Source organism: Symphalangus syndactylus, chromosome 5, assembly GCF_028878055.3.
Source record: "Symphalangus syndactylus isolate Jambi chromosome 5, NHGRI_mSymSyn1-v2.1_pri, whole genome shotgun sequence".
Lineage (NCBI taxonomy): Eukaryota > Metazoa > Chordata > Mammalia > Primates > Hylobatidae > Symphalangus > Symphalangus syndactylus.
Window position 1 is genome coordinate 142,885,713 of NC_072427.2, and position 22,887 is coordinate 142,908,599.

Here is a 22,887-nt window from a genome sequence, read left to right on the forward strand (position 1 = left end):
CTCCCTGCCCCGACAGTGATAGAAGCATCCATCAATGCCCATCCTGACATCGGCATAAAGGATTGGTTGGAGAGATTGTAGATAAAGGCAGAGAGGCTCTTATAATGCTTCTCACCTCCAGTTCCCCAGACGGAAGACAAGGAGGCCCTGGAACAAAGGAATGGCATTTTGGGACAAAGTAATGTTGGCAAGTAAGAAATGCAGCAGTGGTCCATTCCACAGGAGATGCCAGGCAATTGCTCATGGCATGAGATAGGGTCATGAGGAAGAGCTGAACACCTGAAAATCTTTCTTCTTCCCTCCCTTAGCATTCATGCTCCCACCTCATCTACATCCCACGAAACTTCCATTTTCTCTAAGTATGAGATTTATTTCCCAGCTAGACTGAAAGCTGGAAGAAGATGGGACACATGTCTGCTTCATCTTCTATTTCCCCAGCATGTAGGTGCAGCACCCAGTGCCTAGCTGTTTATCAATTATAGGTCTTGATGGTCATATCCCCAGCCTCCCGCCTCAGGAGTAGGCTTCACATTCTCCCTTTCAGAAACAAGGCCACTTAAGACTCCAAAAACTCTCCTTCCCTTGGGCTCCACACAATCAGCATACATCTTTCCTTATCTGCTGTGTGCTCTGAAAGTCGTGTCCACCTCCAAACGATACATCTTTAAAGTGAGTCACCCCTCCTCACAATCTACTCCAAAATTTCCAACAAGTTTTCTTCTTTTCATTCTTCCTCCCACCAGCCTATCCTATTCCCTTCTCTCCCCCGACAAAATCTAGCTCTTCTTTAAATACATTTAAACATTTTCGCTAGGACATTTCATCTATACAGGATATGCTATATTCTAACTATTTCTTAGTAAACATGGAAGAGAGTTTCTTCCTTTATTCAAGTATGGAACCCTGCTCAATATCCTTTTGGCCTTCATATGCCTTCTTTCAAGGCCTTTCTGAAATTTTTTTCCATGCCTGAAAGCCGGTGGGGTTTTACACAGGGACTGCGATGGCTAAGTCCAAGGCAGAGTGGGATCATTATCTATTAACTGTTTGATAACTCAAGTTTATCCCTTGATGAATGAATAAGTTATCATTTGCTTATGGGTCCCATTCTTGAGTGGTCATGGAGAGCTCTGTAGCTCACCCTCTTTATACTCATAATTTGCACAAATTTCACCTAATTTACTTAAGCACTTTAATTCAATTTGTCTCTACCTAAGACATTTAATTCAACAAATATTTATTAAGCTTCTCTATGAAAGGGACTCTGGCAACTTTCAGACCTGCACTGTAGCACCAGCTCTCTGCTGGCCCACCCCCTGCAGACTTTGGGCTTGCCTGCCCTCAAAATCATGTGAGTCAATTCCTTAAAATAAATATATTTTTATTTATTTATATATATGTTTGCACACACACGCAAATCTTATTTTTTCTGTTTCTCTGGAGAATTCTGACTAATACACCCCCATTCACCATCCAGGCTTTTGAGGAGAAAGATACCAATCTTAGCAGCAGAGGACACTCTGGATAGAACTAGGAGTTTGTTGCAGAGTCTGACAAAAGTTCCCTCTGGAGAAGGGATGGAAGGATAGCCTTGGGGGTTGATTTAGGACTGGGTATATGACATGGAGGAAAAGAAATCCCTGGGGGAGCTAAGTGAGGGAAGTGGACCCCTTATGATAGTTTCTCAGAACAATCTAAGAAATCACGTAGGCCTCTGAGAAGGCATCAAGAATCAATGCAATTTGATTAATTGATTTAAAATATGTTGAACTTTTCAGCCTCCATTGTGTATTTTTGGTGCATTACTCTGTGCAACTACTTCATCCAAGACCAGAAGGGGCTGGAAGATTGCCTGCTCCACGTTAAAACCCTCCTTATTGTATTGGTGCTGACATGACACAAGGATATGCAGTCTTTATCCAGTCCTTACTGCTCACGGAAAGTAGTGAAGCCTCCCTTCACTCACAGAGCCCACACAGGTATGCCCTGGTTTATGTAATGAATGGGCTGCTACAAATAGGTGTGATGCATGCCTTTGTGAATCACTTTATATTTTGAAGACACATTAGAGGAGCTGGCTATTTCAAAGAAACTTCACAAGTGCCTCATTTCTTAATGCCACAAGCATTTCTGATTTAAAATCATAACCCCTTTCTAATGTATTAGCTTATGAAGTTCCATTTTTTGCCTAAGAGGTTTAATTAAAGCAAGATAAAACTATGCTTAATAATATTCAGTTGCCTGAAAAAGCTATTGCAGAAATGCCTAGTATATTACCAGAAAGTAGCTTAATGTCTCAAATAAACGTCAGGTTGTCCAAATCAAACTGATAGGCAGCTTAATGAGGGATAAATGTCACAATTATCCATATTTCTCCACATTTTTTTTAGAAAAAAAAAAAACATTCACACAATGAAGGGAATCAGAATCTGTTTTTATATCCCTAGAGTTATAAACATTTGTATCAAAATATTTACAATTATAGTATATGAAATAATCTATTAATGAAGAAGCCCAATACAGTACTAGAACAATCCACCAAAGTAATGCAAATTACATGAGACATAAATGTCACAGAAAAAAAGTAAAAGATAAGGGAATACATAGTTTATTCCAGTCATAGTTCAACTTCTTAACAAAATGTGAGTATTTCCTTTGGATATGTCTGATATGTAAGTAAGTTTCTGCACTAAGACAGCCTTCTATAATCATGTGATAATGAAATCATAATGACAAAGTTCATCTTCCCACAATTTTTGCTGGCCAATCTCTCTAACCTCAGCCCAGGTAATTTGGTGGCTTGCCCTCAACATTTCCTTAACCAGAATAAACATAGAGAAATAGAATTAGTAATAATCCTTTTACATAAATACCAGAAATCATGGCATAACAACTCCCCAAAAAGGAAAGGTATAAAAGAAATGGATGAGGAGAAAGCTAATAAAGAAAAGTAGGCAAGATGTCTCAGATTCTCCCTGGGGTTGATCTTCTCAGGGCGATAAAGAAAACGTCTTCCCAAAAAACCCCTTTAGACGGAATCTGAGATGGCTTAAAATAGCTGCTCCAGGGCAAAGCAATGCCTGCTTAACCAGGAATAACATATTACTTCTAAGTCCTATATAGAGGTGCTCCTGCGGCAGCAGACAGCTCGTCTACCATCTGACTGGATACCACAAGAGTTTTTGCTTTTTTATTTTAAAGAAAAGATCTACCCATCACCTATGTTTTTATTTATCTTATGGGATTTTCTTATTTTCCTGGGAACGCAGGCACTCTGTTCATATCATGGCTGAAATATGGTATGCTTAATACTACACAATTATATAGCACCTTTCACCCAAGGGCCTGTTGTTTGGTTTTGGTTTACGTGTGTTTTAATCAGCTTCCAGAATTGCCATGCCTCACCTGTGAAGTGGGATAGGCAGGGTCCCCAAGAGGTGATCACTCCAGATGGTGTCTAAGCCAGAGCTACCACTGAGCCTAGGAGCCCTGATCCTCACTATTGATAATTAGACAAAACTTCCTCAAAAATGTTAGAGGAAGAGTAATAGGATTGTGCTACAAGGAGCCATGTCCATCTCTCTCCTGTTGTGTACTTAAAAGAAACATTGACTGCATTGAGGGGAACCCTAAAAACATGACCCTAACATGGCACTGTTGCAAGACTGCCCCTTGGATCCCATAGTTTGTGTGGTACTTTCACCACCGAATCGTTCACTAGTGACTTTAGTGAAACTCCAGAAGAGCTGTCTTGGCTTTCGGCGAGAGGCCTAGCAAAGACCATGGCATGAGGTCTCCATGAGGGACAGCCATGCGTGAGGTCTGGAGTGGCCCCAGGTTTTCCATTGTGAAAAGGTCTCCTTCTTGGTTTAGCTAACCCACCAGCATGACCTTACAAACTCTCTCTCCTCCTCCCATTTTGTCACTGAATTCCACAGAGCTAAATATCTGTTCCAAAGAGGGACAATGGCTCGCAGGCCAAAGCCCCCCAGTAGGCACTTCAGACTGGAATGTGATGTTTTGCTTTGGGTCAGAAGGGCAGGATGGCTTCCAGGCTTAGCGTATTCAGCACAAAGACAGTATCTGCTCTTGCCAGAACTTGTACCGCTATTTTAACTCAGTGCAGTAGGTCTATGGACTTCAGTGCATGACCCAGAAGTGGGGCTGGTGGTGTGGCAGCTGATGGGGCCCCAGACAGTGTGTGTCACTGAGAACAGCTGGAGGCCAAGTCTGGTGGCTGCAGGGAGGCTCTCTGGCCCCCATCAAGGGAGCATCAAAGTACTAGCCAAGTACTTTCTCCTCCGGGCAGGGGCTGGGCAGTAAAGAATCTCCTCAGTAATGGTTTGGGATTTGACCTCCCCCCTTTCCTTTCCCCTCCCCCCTCCCCATCTTGGTTTTTCCCGTACAGCAATCTCCACTTCCCTCCCAGATTCAATGGCTTCCTCCTCCCCACCCTCTAGATCCCCATGAATTTGTCCAGCCTTATTTCTTTCTCAGGACCAGATAGAGAATGCCGATGACGAAGCTGAAGCAGAAGCAGATCCAGGCCAGGATGTAGGAATAGCCGTGGTGACACTCCGACTGGCTGAATGCACTGCAATTCGCATAACGATTAGTGTAGATGGACACCCCCACCAGAATGCACAGCCCTGCAGGGGAAAAGGAGATGTGTCGGTGTGTTTTCTTACATTAAAATCGAGAAAAAGTTTTTCTAATATTACAAAGATCCTATTTACCTCATTAGCAATAGGAAAATGAACTCTGGTTGTTTGTCCCTCAACAGGAGTTCTGATGGCTGTCCCCTGGGCCAACATCGATGATATGTTGATAAATTAGAGGTGTCTGGGCTCTCATATCTGCACTGGTTTGTGTGGCCATAGTGTGATGTAAAACACAGAACCTCATGCCTACCACCCAGCTGTCCTGTCTGGCCCTCGTGGGTCTAGGAAAGCTATTCAGGGATGCCAACGAGCATGTCCTTCCACCAAACCGAGTATATTGGGAAAGAACGACAATTGAATGAGAATCACAATAATTGTGCGCATTGTGGCAGTGGTTTCATCTTTCCGAGAACTCCTACCTTTCTGCCTTCTTCAGGTGTCTTGTACACACGTGCTGCTGACAGATATGTGCTGCCACTTGGTAGCTACCCAGGAGCACTGGTTTTGAACAATGAAGCAGATGAGGGTTCTTAACCCAAGCAGCAATTCAAAGTTCTCCACGAGAGAACAAATAACCAGAGGAGAAAATTGCACAAGGAAGTTTCACTGAACCATGTGCTAATCTGTTCCAGTTGCCAGAAACACCTATAGTAAGATGGACTTAAAAGTGTAAACTGGAGTCTACCCATGAGATACTCACAGCACACCAGCTTGGTGGCCCCTGAGAGGAAGAACCGGTTTCCCTTCTCCATGGTGAAGAGCTGGAACACGAAGACCAGGAGGGAGATGACAGAGAAGATGATAGAGAGAATCATGAAGGCCTGCACTGTCTTCAGGGCATCTGTAGACACAGGGCGAGGAGAACAAGGGCATGAGGTCACTCCAGGGGCTGAACATTCCCTGACCACACCTATTGTCAGCACTGGGTCAATATCTTTATATATACCTTCACCGGCATATGACAGGCTGTCAGTGCAGCTGTTGTCGGTACAGTTTTTCCAAAGACCTACTGATGCATTTCCCATATTGGAAACCATCCAGACCTGAAACCAGAAGGAAAGAAAATGTTGATTGAAAGCTGGCCCTCTGATTTAAAAAGAAAATAACAAATCAGCTTGCATTGGGATCAAATTTTAATAAAGACATACTATTTAGCCATAACTATGGCTATGCAGCTTATCTGTGGGTGGAAATAAGGTCCGATTAAAACTGAAGTTCACAAAGTTGCCGAGAGAAGAGAGACAGAAGAATGTGAAACCCAGAAAGAAATCACCTAGCCCTCTTTGGGCTCCACATTCTTCATGACTTAAAAAAAAATGGAAGTAACTCAACCACAGTGGTTTAAAATTCTAAGGTTCTGAGAAACAGAAGTCCAGGATGAGGAAACTGGCTTAGGTATGTGCAATTCATATACTCTAACAAGATTGTTTCATTTAAGTCCCTGGTTAACCAGGAAAAAAAGTGAAATGTCCAACTGGAAACAATTAAGAAACATAAGACCTACTGGGAAAATAACAATGAATCTAGTGGTTAATAAGCCACTTTCATCTAAACAGAAGGATCAAACTTGACTGTCACAACATGCAAAGTAATTTGATAGTAAAATACTACAGCAAGTGCTTTCCTGTAGGGCCTACTAAAAGCTGAAGGGTGATCTGAATGGATTCCCCCAGACTGATCATGGTGCCGCCATCCCTTCCTGCCTGGCCCAAGAAAAGGAATTATCCTTCTGGAATAGAAAACAAGTGCAGGGTCCTGTCTACACACACACAAATGCACACACTGGAAAGGCAGGGCCGGGAACATGCAATCACCTACGCCAATCCCTGCTCTTCATTCAATAAACAACTGTGTGCCTAGCCTTATATTAGGGGCTGGTAATTCACAGATACGCAGCACTTTGGTGCTCATTAATACATTTTGAAGAAGCTTATCAGATTTATCTGGATAGATATAGGAGTTGACATATAGAATGGCTAAATTACAAAATGAGGAGGTCGCATGGGCGGGGGTTGTCTTATCACAGTCATTCTTAATTAGCCTTGCTTATGATCACACCCACTAATGTTTGCAAAGCTCTTCTACCTGAACTTTAAAACTCACTTATACTTTAACTGTGATAGGGACCTAAACAGATGCTGAAACCATGGTTTGCCTGCCTAGTGATTGGTGGCCTTGGTTTTTAGGTCCAAGGAGCTGGCTTTTTTCTGAGAAAAGCACAAGTAAAAGCAAATTGGGCGCTATAAGCCACCACTAGAGGTCAGAGTAGCCCGGGGTTCAGAGAGAAAAGACACTACCTCCATTTTTTTTGTTGTTTTGTCTGAGTTAGTTAATTCAGTGGCACTGGGTTAATCTTGCAAAACTCCACTTTCACATGCTACTCTTTGCTCAAAATTTGAATTCGTCAGTCTGGCATCCTCTTCTTCCCATATATCCTTCTAATCAAGCTTCTCAGAAGGAGGGGAAGTTCGGCTCCAGCCACATAGGTGTGTGTCCTCCTTATCCTCTGACCAAAGCTTGTCCTTCCTCCACGTGCTCCTTTGCTAGCGCTCCCTCCTGAATGCATCCCTACGATCCTTCCACCTTCCCTCTTTCACTAAGAGAAACCTCAGCCATCTACCAGTCCTCCAGGTTCACCTCAAGCTCCACTCACCCCTGCTGCTGGGAAGGCTCTTCTAGAGACGGAAGAAGCTGCACTAGATCCTCCAGCCCTTCACCACCTACAGCTCTGGCAGGACCACCCCTGTGGACGTTCACTTTTATCCTCTTGTTATTAATTGTTTGAAGAGCAAGCGTGTGTTTATTTTGTTTTCCCACAACTGAGCTGTAAGTTCATGAAGGGCAAGGGCTGTGGTTTAAACTTCTTTTGTGCACTTGATGTAAATATTCGAATGGTTTCTCAATGAATGAATGAACAAAAGAACATTACTCACATTGGCAATCGTGCTAACAAATAGCATAATAACGGTAGCGATGTGGACCACAAAGATACCAGCCAGCAATACCAACATCTTGCCTCTTTTTTTTTTTTTTTTGGTAACTCGTGAGCAAAGAGAGTTCTGAAAAGAAAAAGAAAGGGACAAAAACGGTTACTGTCAGATTCAATAAGACGACTCAGCTTTCCCACACGTGTGGGCTATCTGCTAACATGAAGAAGAGCTGCACTAAAAACCATCACAATCTAATCATAAATTCCTGAAAACACCCCTGTAACCTAGTTCTGACTTGCCTAAATGCCTGTTCATCCAGTTATACATACCTACATGGAAACAGAATTTGGTTTCTTCTTGGGTATTTACATACTCATTTCTCTAATACATTCTATTTCAAAAAAGGAACAAGAACATTTTATGATAACTGTTCATATTTTATTTTGTGTTTTAGAGGTTAAAAATAGGACTTTGATTTTCAAAGAAGTAGGCCTTTATAATTTCCAGGTCTCTGCCCAACAATATCATAAAATGTCCATTTTCCACTAGAAGAATGTCCATGCTTTCATCAAATTGCTCACCCAGCACTTTTAATAGAAGTAAATACCTTCTGAAGAATAGCAGCTATTACTCAATGCCCATATACTGAATAGGCTACTAATTTGATCCCAGGCGAGATATAAAATGTGAGAGACACAATTCTAGTATTATAATGCTGTTTGGTTTTCAGTAATTATAACAACCTAATTACAGTTTAATAGTCTGGTCACCCTCTGACTGAGCATTTCAGACTAGTATTACTACACCTGAGCCTTTGGGCTCTGTGTGCCTCATGGCAGGAAGCCTGCCATTGGTCTGGGCAGAGAGTCATATTTTCCACAGCTCAGTGTGACGGTTCTGGGGGCTTTAAAAGTAATGCAACTTGAGATACCACCAAATGTGCCTTCTCCTTGTACATGACATTTACCCAAATTCCAATCCTTCAGGACTCAATACAGAAGACAGGCAAATGCATAAATCACAGGGTGGGAGGATTGGGAACTAATATCGATTAAGAATGTGCACAGATAAACAAAAGCTTTCAGCCATAATCGCAGCAGAGAAGGGAGCTCATTGATCATAAAGCCTAGGAAATGAAGGAAGTGTGAAGGATACACATGGGGGAGGCTATTCTGATTTATGTCAGCTACAGAAGGAGAGCTTTGTCATGCCTAAGACTGTCACAAAGCAGTGCAGGCTCAGAGGGACATCAAAAGGAAAGGGCTTGAGGTTATTCACACCCTAGGCAGAATGGATGTGTGGATGCCCCAACCAAGGGAGGAGATGGCTAGGCGCATCCTGCAATTGTTCCACTGCCCTCTCTCACTCCACCTAATTTAATTGATGCTTTGAATGTGCTTGAGCCACTTTCATGCCGCATCGGGTATTTATTAGAGAGCACTGATATGATAATTCCAACACTTCACGTGTTTTTTTATCTCCTCTCACTTTATCAGGCAACCAAAAATCTAGAATGATCTAATATACATCAGGGTGCCTTGCTCTCTGCAAGCAAGGAATGAGAGGAGACACTGGCTTCCACCATTCTCCCTGACCCTTTCCAACAGCCCCTTCCCAATCTGGCCGCTTCCTTCCAACCCAGGCTGTTTTTTAGGAATGTGTCCAATTTAACTGTGAATGCAAAAATCATGACGTTTATCCTGTCTCTTCAGGGGAGAGGTTGGAGCTTTCATGTCTGCTATTAATAATCTCCCCACACATTCAAATTCATTTTTGCTTTTCTCAGGTTCTAGCACACCTCCCCAATTTTCTGCTTGACTTAAATGCACAGTGAAAAGAGTTTTTTGAATCAGACAGAGGTTGAATTAGAATCATATCCAGTTATTTGACCGCTCATCTGTTTCCTCATTTAGAAAGTGGAAGTCGCAGTGTCAATTGCAAAGGGAAATGTGAGGATGAATTCAAATTGTTTATGTAAAACACCTAGTGTCTGGCACATGGCAGCTACTAATAATAGGGTTGCTTTAGCTGTGGTTATTATTATTACTATTATTCATAAGTGAAGCTGGGTAGCTGTTGCCAGCTCAACCCAGTTACCCAATCGCTAGGCTGCCCCATGTTAAGTGCAAGTTGTAAGATACCTGCTGTCTAGTTCACGACGCAGGTGTATAAAATCCTTTCGGTCCTCAGAAATTGTCATTTGTCTAACTCTTGCCCCTTAAAGGGGGAGACCTAAGAGCACACCCTCAGGAAAGACCAGGAGAAAGTTCACTTTCTCAGCCCAACTTCCTCATACCCCTCAACATTCACACCTCACCGGATCCTGATTTCCTTGCCCCCTTTGGGGGAAAGGAACAGGCTGATTGCAGGGAATTACAAATATTACATAATGAATACTTATGTTTAATCCTCCTTGGGCTCTTCAAATGACTTTCTTGTCCCTGTTACTTCTAATTTACAAACATCCTCTTCTTAAAAGTGGGAAGGGCTGGAGGGGCCAATAACAGAATATAATCCACCAAGTGAGGCCACTTAAATGAGTCACAGAAAACATTCCCTCCCTGATAGGCTGTTGGGAATTCAGCAGCATTTTGTCTCCTTGGGTTGCTCTGTAACCCCTAAAGTCAAGTCTGATTTCCTCTGCCCAGCTCACGCTCTGTCTCAATGACCCCTCCCACAGCACCTCTACCTGGGCCCATGCATCACAGCCCTGGTGGTGTGTGCAAGTGCCTGGCCCCTGGATCCACCTGACCATATGCCCTGCCCATTGCAGGCTGGAAGAATGGATGTGAGAATCAAGCAAAAGAGCGACTCTCTTTCATCTTAGATTTTTGTGATTGTGCCCTTCCTGTCTTTTCACCTCGGAAAGAAGCAAAATGTCTTGAGTTAGCAAGTGGTCTTGTGCAAAAACACAGTTCTCTCTGCTTTTAGCTGCTGTATCCACCCAGAAGGAGGGGCTGTTTAGCTTAAGCTACAACTTCTCCATCTTTTCACTGGCCCATTATTTGTCAGGTTTTACTAATAGCATTCACTGTCGGTTTAGAGGGGCTTCCATTATTTTCAATGGCCTTCCCCCAACACAGGTGAAAACAGAATTAATTACCTTCTTGAGTTTCTGGGCTGAATCATCCCTAGTTACCCAGTCTTTACAGTGTGCTAGATACCTCCTGCCCCCAGGGAAACCCTCAGTCTGGGAGGAGGTGATCATTGAGCTCTTTATGAAAAAGCCATTAGTGGTACCTAATGGGTAAATGTCTGGGCATCTATCAAATAGCAAAGTAGAATAACAGAAGAACCCCTACTCCTGAAACTTCTACCCACCCATTACTTGCAAGGTAGCTTGTGGGGAGATTCATTCCCTGCCCCATTGTGAATCTTGCTTCATACAAAGGCACTGAAAAAAATACCATTTATGAGAATTTATACCATTGGAAGTATTGGTGGCTACTGCTTATTTCTTAGAAGTGCGTTTCACTAAAACAATAGTAGACTTCTCCCTCAGCCCTCTCTAAAATGCTATGGGTGACACTCTCCAGTGGAAAGCATACCCCTAGTCCTAGTGAGGCAGCGCAAACCAAGATGCAGACAATCACAGCATTGCAATTCTGAATACTTTGAAGCAAGACCCGCTTTTTGCAGAGCATTTGGTGCACTGGGCAGTTCCAAAGTTGTAGGGGAACGCTCATAACAGTGTTCATTTGTGGTGCTTAGACTCCCAGACCTAGGCCAGCAGAGCTTATCAATTCATTGCATTTTTAAAGAACAGGCCATCCATTGACTTCTATGTGGATACCAGGAATACATTTCTGTACCCACCACTGTGAGTGGAGGATGATCTCCTTCTTAAGCCTCACCTACCTAACAGACGTGGCACAAGGGCAGTTAGGGGCTGGGTGGGAAACTGAGGAAGGTATAGGAGCCGTATATGTTGACTCTGGAGAGAAGTATTGTTAAGAGAAATGGAGATCAGCACCACGGAGCCACACACGGGTCTCTGATATCCCTTTTCTGTTCTTCTTTCTGCCCTAATGGACAGGCTTGCAGTTCCCTCCCTCCAACCACCATCTTTCGTTTCTGACCACTGTTCCTCCTTTTCTTTCTGCATTGCCCAGACCACACTACAGCAGAGGTGTCTTCGTGCTCCTAGCTCTAATGCAAACCTCATGAACACCGACCATTCAGTATTCAGATAAAGTTCTCAGTCAACAGAATAGCTAATATAGCTATAGTTAGTAGAAATAACCCTGAGGGAGTTCGAGACCATCTTGGCTAACATGGTGAAACCTAGTATCTACTAAAACTACAAGAAACTAGTCGGGCGTGGTGGTGTACACCTGTAGTCCCAGCTACTGGGGAGGCTGAGGCAGGAGAATCGCTTGAACCAGGGAGGCGGAGGTTGCAAGGAGCCGAGATCGCTCCATTGCACTCCAGCCTGGGCAACAGAGCAAGACTCCGTCTCAAAACAAAATAAATTAAATTAAATGGAACCCTGAGGATTAAAATTGCTCGTGACTATAGCTCTAAAGGACTAACTAATATGAGACATGAGGGAAGGGAAAGAGGGATAACCAAACCTCTCAAGTTATCTCCATCCATTTAAATCTTTATTGGCTTCTTGCCTCCCTCTTACACACACACACACACACACACACAAATTAAAGAATCAAAGGAACACAGCTCTGAGACTGCCATACTTTGCCTTGTTGCCTTTGTTCAGGCAGCCTAACACTTTTAGGGTTCTCTGACCAGTGAGAAATTACTCAGGCCCCCATGGGAGCCTTTCCTTTTCTAGTGGGTAACTAAATCTGCAGAGACTTTGAGAATAATTGACTTCTAAGGAACAGAGGGAAGTTTAGAGGTGCATAATTTGGCTCCGTGATTGCTAAGCTAGGAGTCAGATAACTTCTTCCTGTCCAGAGGTCTGTGTGTCTATTGAACTGCCATGGGGCCTGGAGGCAGCAGCAATTCTTTAAGAGTGGCCTAAAACACAATAACTGGGAGCAATACAATAGAATAGAGCAACCAAAAACCCACTTCTCCAGTGAAGGAAGTGGTCAAAATCCTGGGGCTTGAGTCACTGAAGAATTAGCCTTAGCCGAGGGGTGGGAGGGGAGCATGCTCAGAAATCAGGGGCTGAAGACGATGCAAACACTGGGGGAGGCCCTCAGGGCTCAAATTTCCATGACTCATTTGAGAGTGGGTGAGATTCTCCCAGAATGAAAGGCATCATGGAGACCTTCTCTACAAAAGGGCACGAGAGAGCTTTCTGAGAAGCAGGGGATGGATTTGGCTGGCATTTCCCTGGCAGCTTAAGAAAGACCAGGATTTTTCTGGGGAGAAGAGAGCAGTAATGACCACTGCCAAATGTCCTATCTTCCCTTCCCCTCATTCCACTTTTGTTGCCCAAAACATCACAGTCCTACCCTGAGTTTCTACCTCCATTACTTATCTCACATCCTTCCTTATGTTCCATTCCCATTGCCATTGTCCAGTTCAGGTCCTAGCCTGACCATGGCATCAGCCTCACCCATGACCCTGTCTCTGAACGCCTCCCCTCTAACATATCTTCTACCCTGCTACTGGGTTATCTGACCATGGCACTCCCCTGCTCAAGAACCTCCAAACCCCTACCACTAACCACCACCAATCACCAGGAAAGAGGCTCCAAGCACCTCAAGCCAGCCCTTGCAATCCCAGGACTTGGATTTCCAAAAATAAAAGCCCTGCTTTTGTATTCTTCTTTCAGTGACAGTCTATCAAATTTTTTTCAACCAAGCTAAAATCCTACTCCTTCCAAAAAGCCTTCCCAGATCCATAGGTTAGGAGCAGTTTTCTTTTCTCTCTTCTTCTATTGCCCTCACATAGCTTTTTATTAAAACCACTAATGACAGCCCTAAGATTTTAAGTCCCTGAAGGGAGAGTCTTGCCTATGACAGGTACCAAATAAATATCTGTTCAATGAACAAATAAATGAATTAAGGATGGCCATATTTTCTTCCCCATGGAAAAATAATCAATGTCAAAAATGACTGAACACAGAATTATAGAGGGAAAATATTTCCTTTTTTTAACATACATAGACTTGAGTCCTTTATTATTTTTCAGAAATTGTTTAATACTTTACTACAACTATGTATTGAGCATCTTATTGCATGCAAACTTTGTTATATATTTCTATATAAATACCTATGTAAATATGTGACTGTTTCCTGAGTGCATTTGAATATACAAGGGTATATATGTGTGTGTTGCCTTTTGTTCAAGAGGAAATAAGTGAATGCAAAGAAAATGTCTTAAATTTCTAAACACTAGTTTGTCTGCAGATTTAACTTTTCTCTCTACTTCTTTGAATTATAGAATGTCAGGACTGAGAGGGAGGTCTTTAAAATTCCTTTTCAATTCAAGAAAGTCATCTACAAATCTGACCAAAGAACTATCTAAATCATGCTTAACCTCCTCCAGTCATGGAGAGCTCACTACCTACCAGGATCCTCTCCCTGATTAGAAAGATTTTTCTGACAATATGTCCGAGTGTGCTCTTGGCAATGACCACCATGACTTTCAATTCTGCCGGTGAGATTACCCGACTAGACTAATTCTTCCTTTTTCTAGCATGGTTGTCTTCACAGCAGAACTACCAGGTTATCAGAAGATTCACCAGAGGCCCTCATCTGAGATCTCAAAATCTCAGTCAAGTCATAACAGAGTCCTGAGATTACTGCTAGACACTCCCTGTCTTTTTGTTGGCCAGTGTTTTTCTGACAGTGAAATTCTGATCTCTTTCTGGATAACTGTAAACTTTGGAGAAAGCTTTCTCACGGCATCTGACCAAAGACGTGGTGCTTCCTCCAAAGCACGAGGAGAGAGAGAGGCGTAGCCACTTCTGGTCAACTGACCCCCATGAGTCAGACGACCCCACACCATCTTCCTCAGCGTGACGCCTAAACTCCGCAGCTGCCTCTCCTTCCTAAGGACACCGCTCAGGGTGGCACGAAAGCCTTTCTGTCCTCTGCGCAAGTCGGGAGCATTTTGCTTTTCTTGGTTTGGTTTTGATGTGTTTGTTTCCCATGAAGGATCATTTGGTTGGCAAAATGGGTGCGCATGTAACACAAAAGCAGAAAAGGAAGCACTCCCTTCTGGGGGCAGCCAGAGAGGATGTGTCTGGAGGAGGAAAAGACTGGGATTAAAGGCAGGCTGAGTGGATGAGACCTTGGATGAGCCTCTCTGGCCATTGTTATTGTTGTTTTATATCAAGTGTACTTTTCCATTCTCAATATTGTTTTTATGCAGGGGTGGGGAAGCAGGGTATTAATTTCTCTGTGGGAAACATGGGGAGAAAAAGGATTCTCAAGGGCCATTTCCTCCGGCCTCTGCATAGCTCATGTTTGGTGTGGAAGGAAGGAACCTCAGGTAGGACTTCATGTTGGAAAATACAGGGCAGTTTTTACGACCAGGAGAAACATTGTCAATCAAGCAGCAAAAGTAATAGGGACCTACATGCTGCAGGGAAAACAATGATCTTTTTCATCTCCCAAATGCAGGCTATTATAAATGGGGGTTATTAAACAGCAAGTCGTGTTGCTCTAGTGCTGTGTAGACTAGCACAGAGTCTCACATAGTTAGGGGTGAGGAACCAAGGTGTGGGTTGGGAGTGGGGCAAGCACACTGTATGAGAGAGAGAGAACCTATTGGAGAACCAGATTCTTACAATAAATCTGCCTCTGACCAACTTCTGACTTTGGAAAAATCACATAACCTCTCTGGTCAGTGGCTCCCACAGGCACAGAGTTCAAAGTAGCACAGAGCAGGGCTTCTCACCTCCAATCCTGGCTCCACCACGTCTCAACTGTGACCTGTAGACCTCACAGGATCAGCATGAGGGCTGAAGGCCTGTGCCAGGCACAGAGCGGGGGCCACACGGTTCCTGGTTGGTTGGTCTCTTCCTCTGTGTAAAATGAGGGGCTCGGGCCAGGGAAATGGGCTTTATGCTTCTCTGGCAGAGCCTGAGGGCCAACAATTATGCTAAAAGCAAACAAGCGGCATGAATATTGTTTTTGCAAATACTCCCGAGGAGAATAACCTCTCTCTCTTATTTCCGCTTGTCCTCCTTTGTGTCCAGGGGAGGGGTGGATCTGGGCAACATCTGCAAAGACTGAGGCCAGACCTGGGCTGTGAAGTTGGGGCCCAGCCCACTCCCCCAGACTGCAGCTGGTCAAGGGATCGGGCGATGTTCCCTGGGCAAGGACGGAAGCGTGAGTTGCCTTCTGCTTTTGACAAAGGAGTGTTCTGGCTGCCAGAATGTCTTTAAGGGAGAGGTTGCCAAGATAATAACTAGGGGTTTGGGAAGAAAACCTAGGTGTGGCCCGGCCCCAGCGGCGCTTGGGTGGGACCAACAGTAGATGGCGGCAACATGCTTCAACCAGCAAAGCTGCAGCCTCCTGGAAGGCGGCAATCTGGGAGGGGAGGCCCCTCACCTAGAGACACCCCAGACCCATTAGGTGGGCTCAGGGCTTCATTTCAATTCGTTCCTTAGAGGTTGAGAGGCACTGAGGTCATTCAGTCCAATCCCTTGATAAGAAGGAAATGCACGTCCCCAAAGGAGAAACGGAATCGAATCAGAACTGAAGCCATTTCACACCTTCCAGGCAGGGCTCTTCCACCTGGCATGATTTTCTCTCCTGTCTCTTGGCTTAGGGTTTGGTGGAAGTTCTAGAACTTCTACCAGATCTACTGTTCTCTCTTTTCCTCCTACCCTCTCTGAGTTAATCAGAAAGTCAGCATATACCCCTTAAAACTGTGCCAATTATAAAAACACAAGGTCTTCAGAGGCCACTGCTTCTCCCTGTCGTTTTGCTGAGAAGGCCCACCCAGCAGAGCCAGCCTGCCTGGCCACCACAGGCCTGAACCAGACCCCCCTGCAAACTCCGAGCAACCTTCTAACCCTCAGCACAGAAGTCCCCACCCCACCCAGACATGGAGTCTATCTTTCAGTAAAGGGAAGCTCCAGGTCTCAGCTTCAGAACTTTCTCTGAGATCAATGTGAACACACTGGCTTGGCCCAGACTAGTTGTTTCAGGGTTGCAAACCTCTCTCCAACTCCCCTTCTCCAGCGTCCTGGGGAAGTGTCTTTGATTCTTTGAAACGAGAAGTCTAAGGATCAAGGACCCCGTTTTGCTCTCAGCTCTGATCTGACCTGGAAGAGGAGAAACATTGAAGAGGTTCCAGCCTGGTGGGCACACGTAATGGAAACTAAAGTGATACCAAAGAGGTGTCAACTATCCTGAAAAAACAAGAGGTAGCCAGTGCGACTGAAGATTCTTCACAGGGGACAAAGGATCGAATTTTGACCGAAGGAGTGTCCTGAAACATCGAGGGTGGGTGGGCCCCAAATAAGAGCGGAAGGATGGGAGGGGAAACATCCTCATCACTTCTCCCTTGCTCTTTTGCTCCCTTTCTGTCTTTCTCTATCCACTTAGCTTTTTCTCCCACTTCTAGGTCTTTCTGCCTGCCTCCTCCCTCAACACACAGGCCTGGGAAACAGCGTACCACTTGCTCTCCCTCCCTCCTTCCTGTCCTAGTTGCACCTTCCTCTTCCTCCTCTCAAATTGTTCCTCATTGGCTCCTGTCCACACCTGTACACCACACCCTCATGCTGCAGGGTCTCCCTCCTCGAGAAGAGGGTGGAGTTTCTTTCCCAGGGCCAGCTCAGTTTCTCCCTGAGCCTGATTCTGTTCCTGGCGAATGCTTTGCTGTTGTCAATGTCTTCGCAGACTCAGCCTGCCCACCTCATCTGAGCTGCCACCCTTTACGTTTAATTACTCAAACCTCTTTCTTTTATTCCTAGTGCCTAGTGAATGCTCATGGCTGAGAGTAAGTCCGGGGACACCATGCCTAAAGAATCTGTGAGTGGATGGGGCAGAGGAGGCTCCGTGGGTCCTCAAGGCACCTAGGAGACGAGAATCCGCTGCAAAATGCCCATTTCAATGCCACGCGTTGCCCTGTTTCACTTTTCTATCAATTTTTACGGATTAAACTAGCTGCTAGCGTCAGCCCAAGGGATTTCTCAAAATAGAAATGGTAGGATCTTAATTTTTTTGTTTTTTGTTTTTATTTTTGGTGTTTTTGTTTGTTTTGTTTTTGTTTTTTTGAGACAGGGTCTTGTTTCCTCATCCTGGCTGGAGTGCAATGGCACAATCATAGCTGACCACAGCCTCAAAGTCCTGGGCTGAATCAATCCTCCTGCCTGAGCTTCCCAAGTAGCTGGGACTACAGGCATGCACCACCACGCCCTGCTTTTTAAAATTCTTCTTTTAGAAACAGGGTCTCACTATGTTGCCCAGACTGGTCTCAAACTCCTGGGTTCAAGTGATCCTCCCACCTCAGTCTCCCAAGTAGCTAGGATTACCATGCCTGGCTGAATCTTAGAATCTCAGAGCCATAAGGGGTCTGAAAGAACCACCAAGTTCAACTTCCGAAAGCAAGAAGACAAGTGCCTCTCCTGTGGTTACATGGCAGAGTCAAGATAACACCACTGCCCCTCTGTCTTCCTAGTCAGCTGTCTTACGTCTGCTCCAGGATTCTTGCCACAGTTTCAACCTGTGCTGAAAGGGTTCTCTAGTTTAACTGCCCAGTTTGAAGAAACAATTCATGAAACAGGCTCACCAAATAGAAAAACTGTCACAGCCACATAAGACCAAGGGCACCAACAGCAGAGGAGTCCATTGCAGTTCCAGGGAAACACCATCTCCACAACACAAAAGAAAACCTTGACCCAAACATTTTGTTAAAAAGGAAGAGACAGAAGCAGCAATCAGGTGTTTGCACTTTCATCTTTCTGCTTCAGTATCGGTGAATCTCCCAGGTAAATTGAAGGAAATGGTTTTACCCAGGCAGGACACCAGGGACTGAAGTGTTGCAAAGAGTAGTCTCAGGACGTGTGTATGTCGGGGCTGGGTGCTGAAGATTCAAGTAAACCCCTAACTGGAACCATATTTGGGCTTCCTTGATTACTGAATAGCAAGTGAGTCCAGAAATTCAAGATCACCTGGGCAGATCTGGGAAGAGTATTAGAAAAGGGAAGCTTATGGTGAGAAAATTCCCATTCTACACTGGTTAGGCGTTAAGAGCTCTTTTCAAGGGGTTGATACCCAGATTGCTGGCCAGCAATTAGAAGGAGGCTACATTTGATGGGCAGCCTGTTCCCATAATTACTATGATGGGTGGTGACAATGTATAGGTGTGGGCTACGTGAACTATGGACCAAGTTATGGGACAATCCCCAAAAGGCCTAGCTAGAAGCCTGTGTCCTGGTATTGGATTGATCTAACCATGACCTAGTAGGTAGCAACACTGGATGTGTCCCTCCGAGTGTGTACATCTGAGAGTCCCAAATAGGCCTGAGCTTTTGTGTTAGGCAGCTATGTACATACATGTGGGAGGTTAAAGAAGGAACCATATTCATGCATTTAGAAAATTAAATACCTCCAAATCAAAAACCCCGTGAGTATGATTGACTATGTGCATAATTCCAAACTTCAGAAATGCTCCCTGCCCTTCTGAGCCTTAGGCAAAAAAAAGAAAAAAAAAAGAAGAAGAAAAAAAGATAATGCAATGTAGATCCATCAAGTTGTATTCATTAAATTTTAAATAGGCGTTAAGTGTTTAGAGGATAAGAATCATTGGGTGGAGCAACAACAAAACCAGAATAGATATTTTCTGAGTTGTTTCAGGCCAGCAGAATCAGGAAGTTATAAGGAAGCTGATTTTGCTTGATTTAAGGAACTTTAATAAAATTAGAGCTGGCCTGCTAAGGGGATTGAATGTGGAGGTACACACTGAGGTTCTGAGCTCCCTGCATCTGGAAATTTTAAGATCTGTAGGATGGCCATCTGTTCAAGATGGTGTAAAAATTAGATTTCTGCATACAGTAGGAGAATGAATGAGATCCAAGATCCCTCCCAAATTTAGAATTCTGTGACCGAAATGAAGGATGAAATGGAACTGACTTGCCTCCTGCCCTTTCCTGTGTCCGCGTTTCAGTTATGTGCCCCACCAGGCTCCATAGAGTCTACAGAAAAGCAGTCTTGCCTCATCCACAAGTTTTCCCCGGTCTTCAACGTGTCTTTCTCCAGTAGTCCCTGTGGGTCTGGCACTACCTGAAATCCCTAGAGCCTCCCAGAGCAAGCCAAGAGGGTCTGCATTCCCGGGCGGGGGTCTCCATGAAACCCACTGACAAGGCTGGGAACTTGATGGGCCTAATCTGGTCTCTGGAGGAAGCAGGAAGGGCTGAGGAAGGCGCAGTAAGTCCTTTCCACAATCCACAGAAGGGATGTCTTTCCTTTCCCCAGCGGTCTGCCCAGCAGTCCTGGGAGATAGCCAGATTCTAAGGATGTGATCTGCTCTGAGTTGGTTCTTGATGGCCTTTTGCCAATTCCCAAGACAGTTTAGTACCCACAAACAATGTAAATGTGGGGGGCCCTCTGACCAGGGCGCCAGACAGGATGTCCTGCAGCCCCCGCCCCCGCCCCATTCTTCGGAGTCTGGGTGGAATTGGATCTGCCCCTGAGGGTGGGAGGTGGCGGTGGGGGCAGGGCGGGTAAATAACCCTCACATTTCGGTATTGTCAAAGCTGAAATCCAGAAAAACTCTCATAGCTAAGGGACTCTTTCACTACTTCTTGGAGGAAGAGCAGAGAGCAGGAATCAGAACGGCATTTTTCTAAACTGTCTTCAAACTCCAGGTAGTAACATGTAGCATATTTTCTCCTATATAAAGCTACAGTATCATGTGAAACGTTGCCACAAATAATGTAATTCATGATGGTTTACACTCCCAACATTGTCAGGGCTTTCCGTGTGCTGACTGGTTATTTTAACCTGCACAGAACTAAAAGATTTGTATAATTTTCACAGGATATTAACACTATTGATTTAATAATGGCTTCTCTAATCCACATCCATGTAATGTGGAAATAATAAACATTTGAAGCAAATGTAGGAGTTCCCTTCATGTTGAAAAGTTGCCCTGATGCCTACTCAATCATCCCCCTTCAGGCAGTTTTACAAGGAGCATTGCCTGCTCGACACAGGGTTGATTACATCGAAATCTTCTCTCCCAGCGTACTGCCTTTCTAAAGGAAAAGCCTAACTTTGTCAGACAAGCTGAATCCTGTCATTCTCATCTTGTTTACTTGGGGAAAAAATATACCAGTGTCTATGTTGAAATGGGCCACGCCTCGGTAGACACTCACCCAAAATGCTAACCGAAAAAAAAAAAAAAGAAAAAAAAGAAAAAGCACCCTTCTTCATTCCTCCAGATTTCATGATTAGCATGAGTGTTTGCATTTATACAATCACATTTCGGGAACGAGGGAAAAGATAAGCATTTCAAAACAATCACTGCCTTCCATGCAGAGACATTCCACATCCACTTTCTTTTAAAAGTTCTTTTATCGTTTCTGGTATGCCATCTTTTCCCTCGGCACTGAAAGGCAGCTCTTTCTGGGGTGAAAGCACAAAGCCACTCAACAATTTTTAACAGGCACAGATGAAGTTCTCCTGCCCCACCCTCTTCTCCAAACCCAGCTTCCCTTTTGCCTCCCCCGCCCTCCACATCTGGCCAAGAGAAGGCATCTGGAATCCTCATCAGCTCCTGCTTCGACCAAATGAACCCCTCCCACGTTTCATTTGAAACACCATTTGCCTCCCTCTCTTTCTCTCTCTAACAGTTTTCCTTTTTCTTTCTTTCTTTTTTTTTTTTTTTTTTTTTGAGACGGAGTCTCACTCAGCTGCCCAGGCTGGAGTGCACTGACGCAATCTCGGCTCACTGCAACTACCATCTCCCGGATTCAAGCAATTCTCCCGTCTCAGCCTACCAAGTAGCTGGAATTATAGGCACCTGCCATCATGCCTGGCTAATTTTTGTATTTTAGTAGAGACAGGGTTTCACCATGTTGGCCAGGCTTGTCTTGAACTCCTGACCTCAGGTGATCCGCCCGCCTCAGCCTCCCAAAGTGCTAGGATTACAGGCATGAGCCACCATGCCCAGCCAACAGTTTTCTTTAAACAAACCAATACCCCTCTTCCCATCCTGTGAGGAGGAAAACAATACTTAAATTTAAACAGAAGTGAATAGAGAAGCAAACAGGCAGGAAAAGCAATGTCAAAAATAAACTGAAAACCAGTTATCTATCCACCACCACCCAAAAAATCCCAACCAACAACCAGCGAGCAGAGAAACAATTGAAGTCCTGAAGCAATGGGAATCGAAACGGAGGAGGTGACAAACATCTGGCCAGTTCCCGATGTCACTCCAAGGTGTGTGGTGTTACCTCCATAAACAGCATCCTATCCCAGTTTGTTTCAAAGTCCCTGCTCCCTCCACATCCTAGAACGAGAACCCGGTCACTGCCAGGCACGATTTTAGCTCCATCCCACTGATTTCCCCAGACTCCGTCCTCAAAATATGCTTTTCTGAACTTTCTGGAAAAAGTTGTCTCTGTATCCACTTTGAGCCAAAAGTTTCAAGGACTTGGTTCTTAGAGGATCGTACGAAAATAGCGAAGGAAAAAAGAAAAAGCAAAGCTTAGATGAGGTCAGAAGAAGCAGAGCCGTGGAAAGGAAGGAGAAGTTTTGCTGAGAGTCCCCACAGCGTTGGGAGCTGTCCTACCTGAAGGGTCCCAGCGACAGAGGCGCTCTGAGTGGCAGGTGCTGGCAGCAGCCCTGGTCCGCTCTTCTGGAAGTATGCGACCGCACTGAGGGGAAGGACCTGCCTCCCGAGGTTATAAGTTTCCTCTGCTGGTGTCCTGGGGTGTGTAATGGGCGGTTTCTTTTCACCGTGTTTTAAAGGAGTTTCTATGAATCAGTCTGGCTTTAAAAAAAAAAAAAAAGATTTGTTGGTAAGCTACGCCCTGCTAAGCTGGCAGTCAGTCAAGAGTGGCTGGGAGTGAGCCATCAATTCAAAGAACCCTGTTGTAGGCTCTCTCTGACTCAGACACACAGACCACAGTGGAAAAAAGGAGGGACATTGCTTCAAATGAGTAATAGGATCACACAAATAGATCTGTTTACTGAAGCCCATTCCTCCTCACCAAAAAGGAGACTTGGTTACCATGGACATAAGGCAAAACACAAGGTTTCAGCCTGGGAGGGGGAGGAAAGGGGCCAGTGTCCTGCTGACTGAAGTCCTAGGTCATCATCAAGCGAGATTCCCAGTCTTCCTCCCCCATTAAATGCATCAGCTGCTGCTCACTGTCAGGAATTATCAGATTCCTTTTTTTATTTACTTCCCTGCCTGAC

The 22,887-nt window shown here is 44.6% G+C and overlaps 1 protein-coding gene across 2 annotated transcripts; it reads right to left on the reverse strand.

Annotated features, from left to right (window-relative positions):
* Positions 1–2,414: 2,414 nt before the first annotated feature.
* Positions 2,415–22,449, reverse strand: EMP1 (epithelial membrane protein 1). Of its 2 annotated transcripts, XM_055276994.2 has the most exons (5): positions 22,259–22,442; positions 7,595–7,720; positions 5,608–5,704; positions 5,362–5,502; positions 2,415–4,649 (listed from the first exon to the last, which is right to left on the reverse strand). In XM_055276994.2, exons 2-5 carry the CDS (start codon positions 7,670–7,672, stop codon positions 4,483–4,485), a joined length of 483 nt encoding a protein of 160 aa, XP_055132969.1. In that variant the 5' UTR covers positions 7,673–7,720; positions 22,259–22,442; the 3' UTR covers positions 2,415–4,482. The 2 variants fall into 2 exon arrangements, with proteins under 2 accessions (XP_055132969.1, XP_063496849.1); XM_063640779.1 differs by having other exon boundaries at positions 4,581–5,502; positions 22,259–22,449.
* Between the last annotated feature and the right edge of the window lie 438 nt (positions 22,450–22,887).

Bases quoted from the DNA above. Each gene is read 5' to 3' on its own strand.
- EMP1 (XM_063640779.1), bottom strand. From the start codon at position 7,672: ATGTTGGTATTGCTGGCTGGTATCTTTGTGGTCCACATCGCTACCGTT. The intron at 5,705-7,594 runs GTGAGTAATGTT...TTCTGGTTTCAG, and splicing joins TTGTTAGCACGATTGCCAAT to GTCTGGATGGTTTCCAATAT. The intron at 5,503-5,607 runs GTATATATAAAG...CTGTGTCTACAG, and splicing joins CCTGTCATATGCCGGTGAAG to ATGCCCTGAAGACAGTGCAG.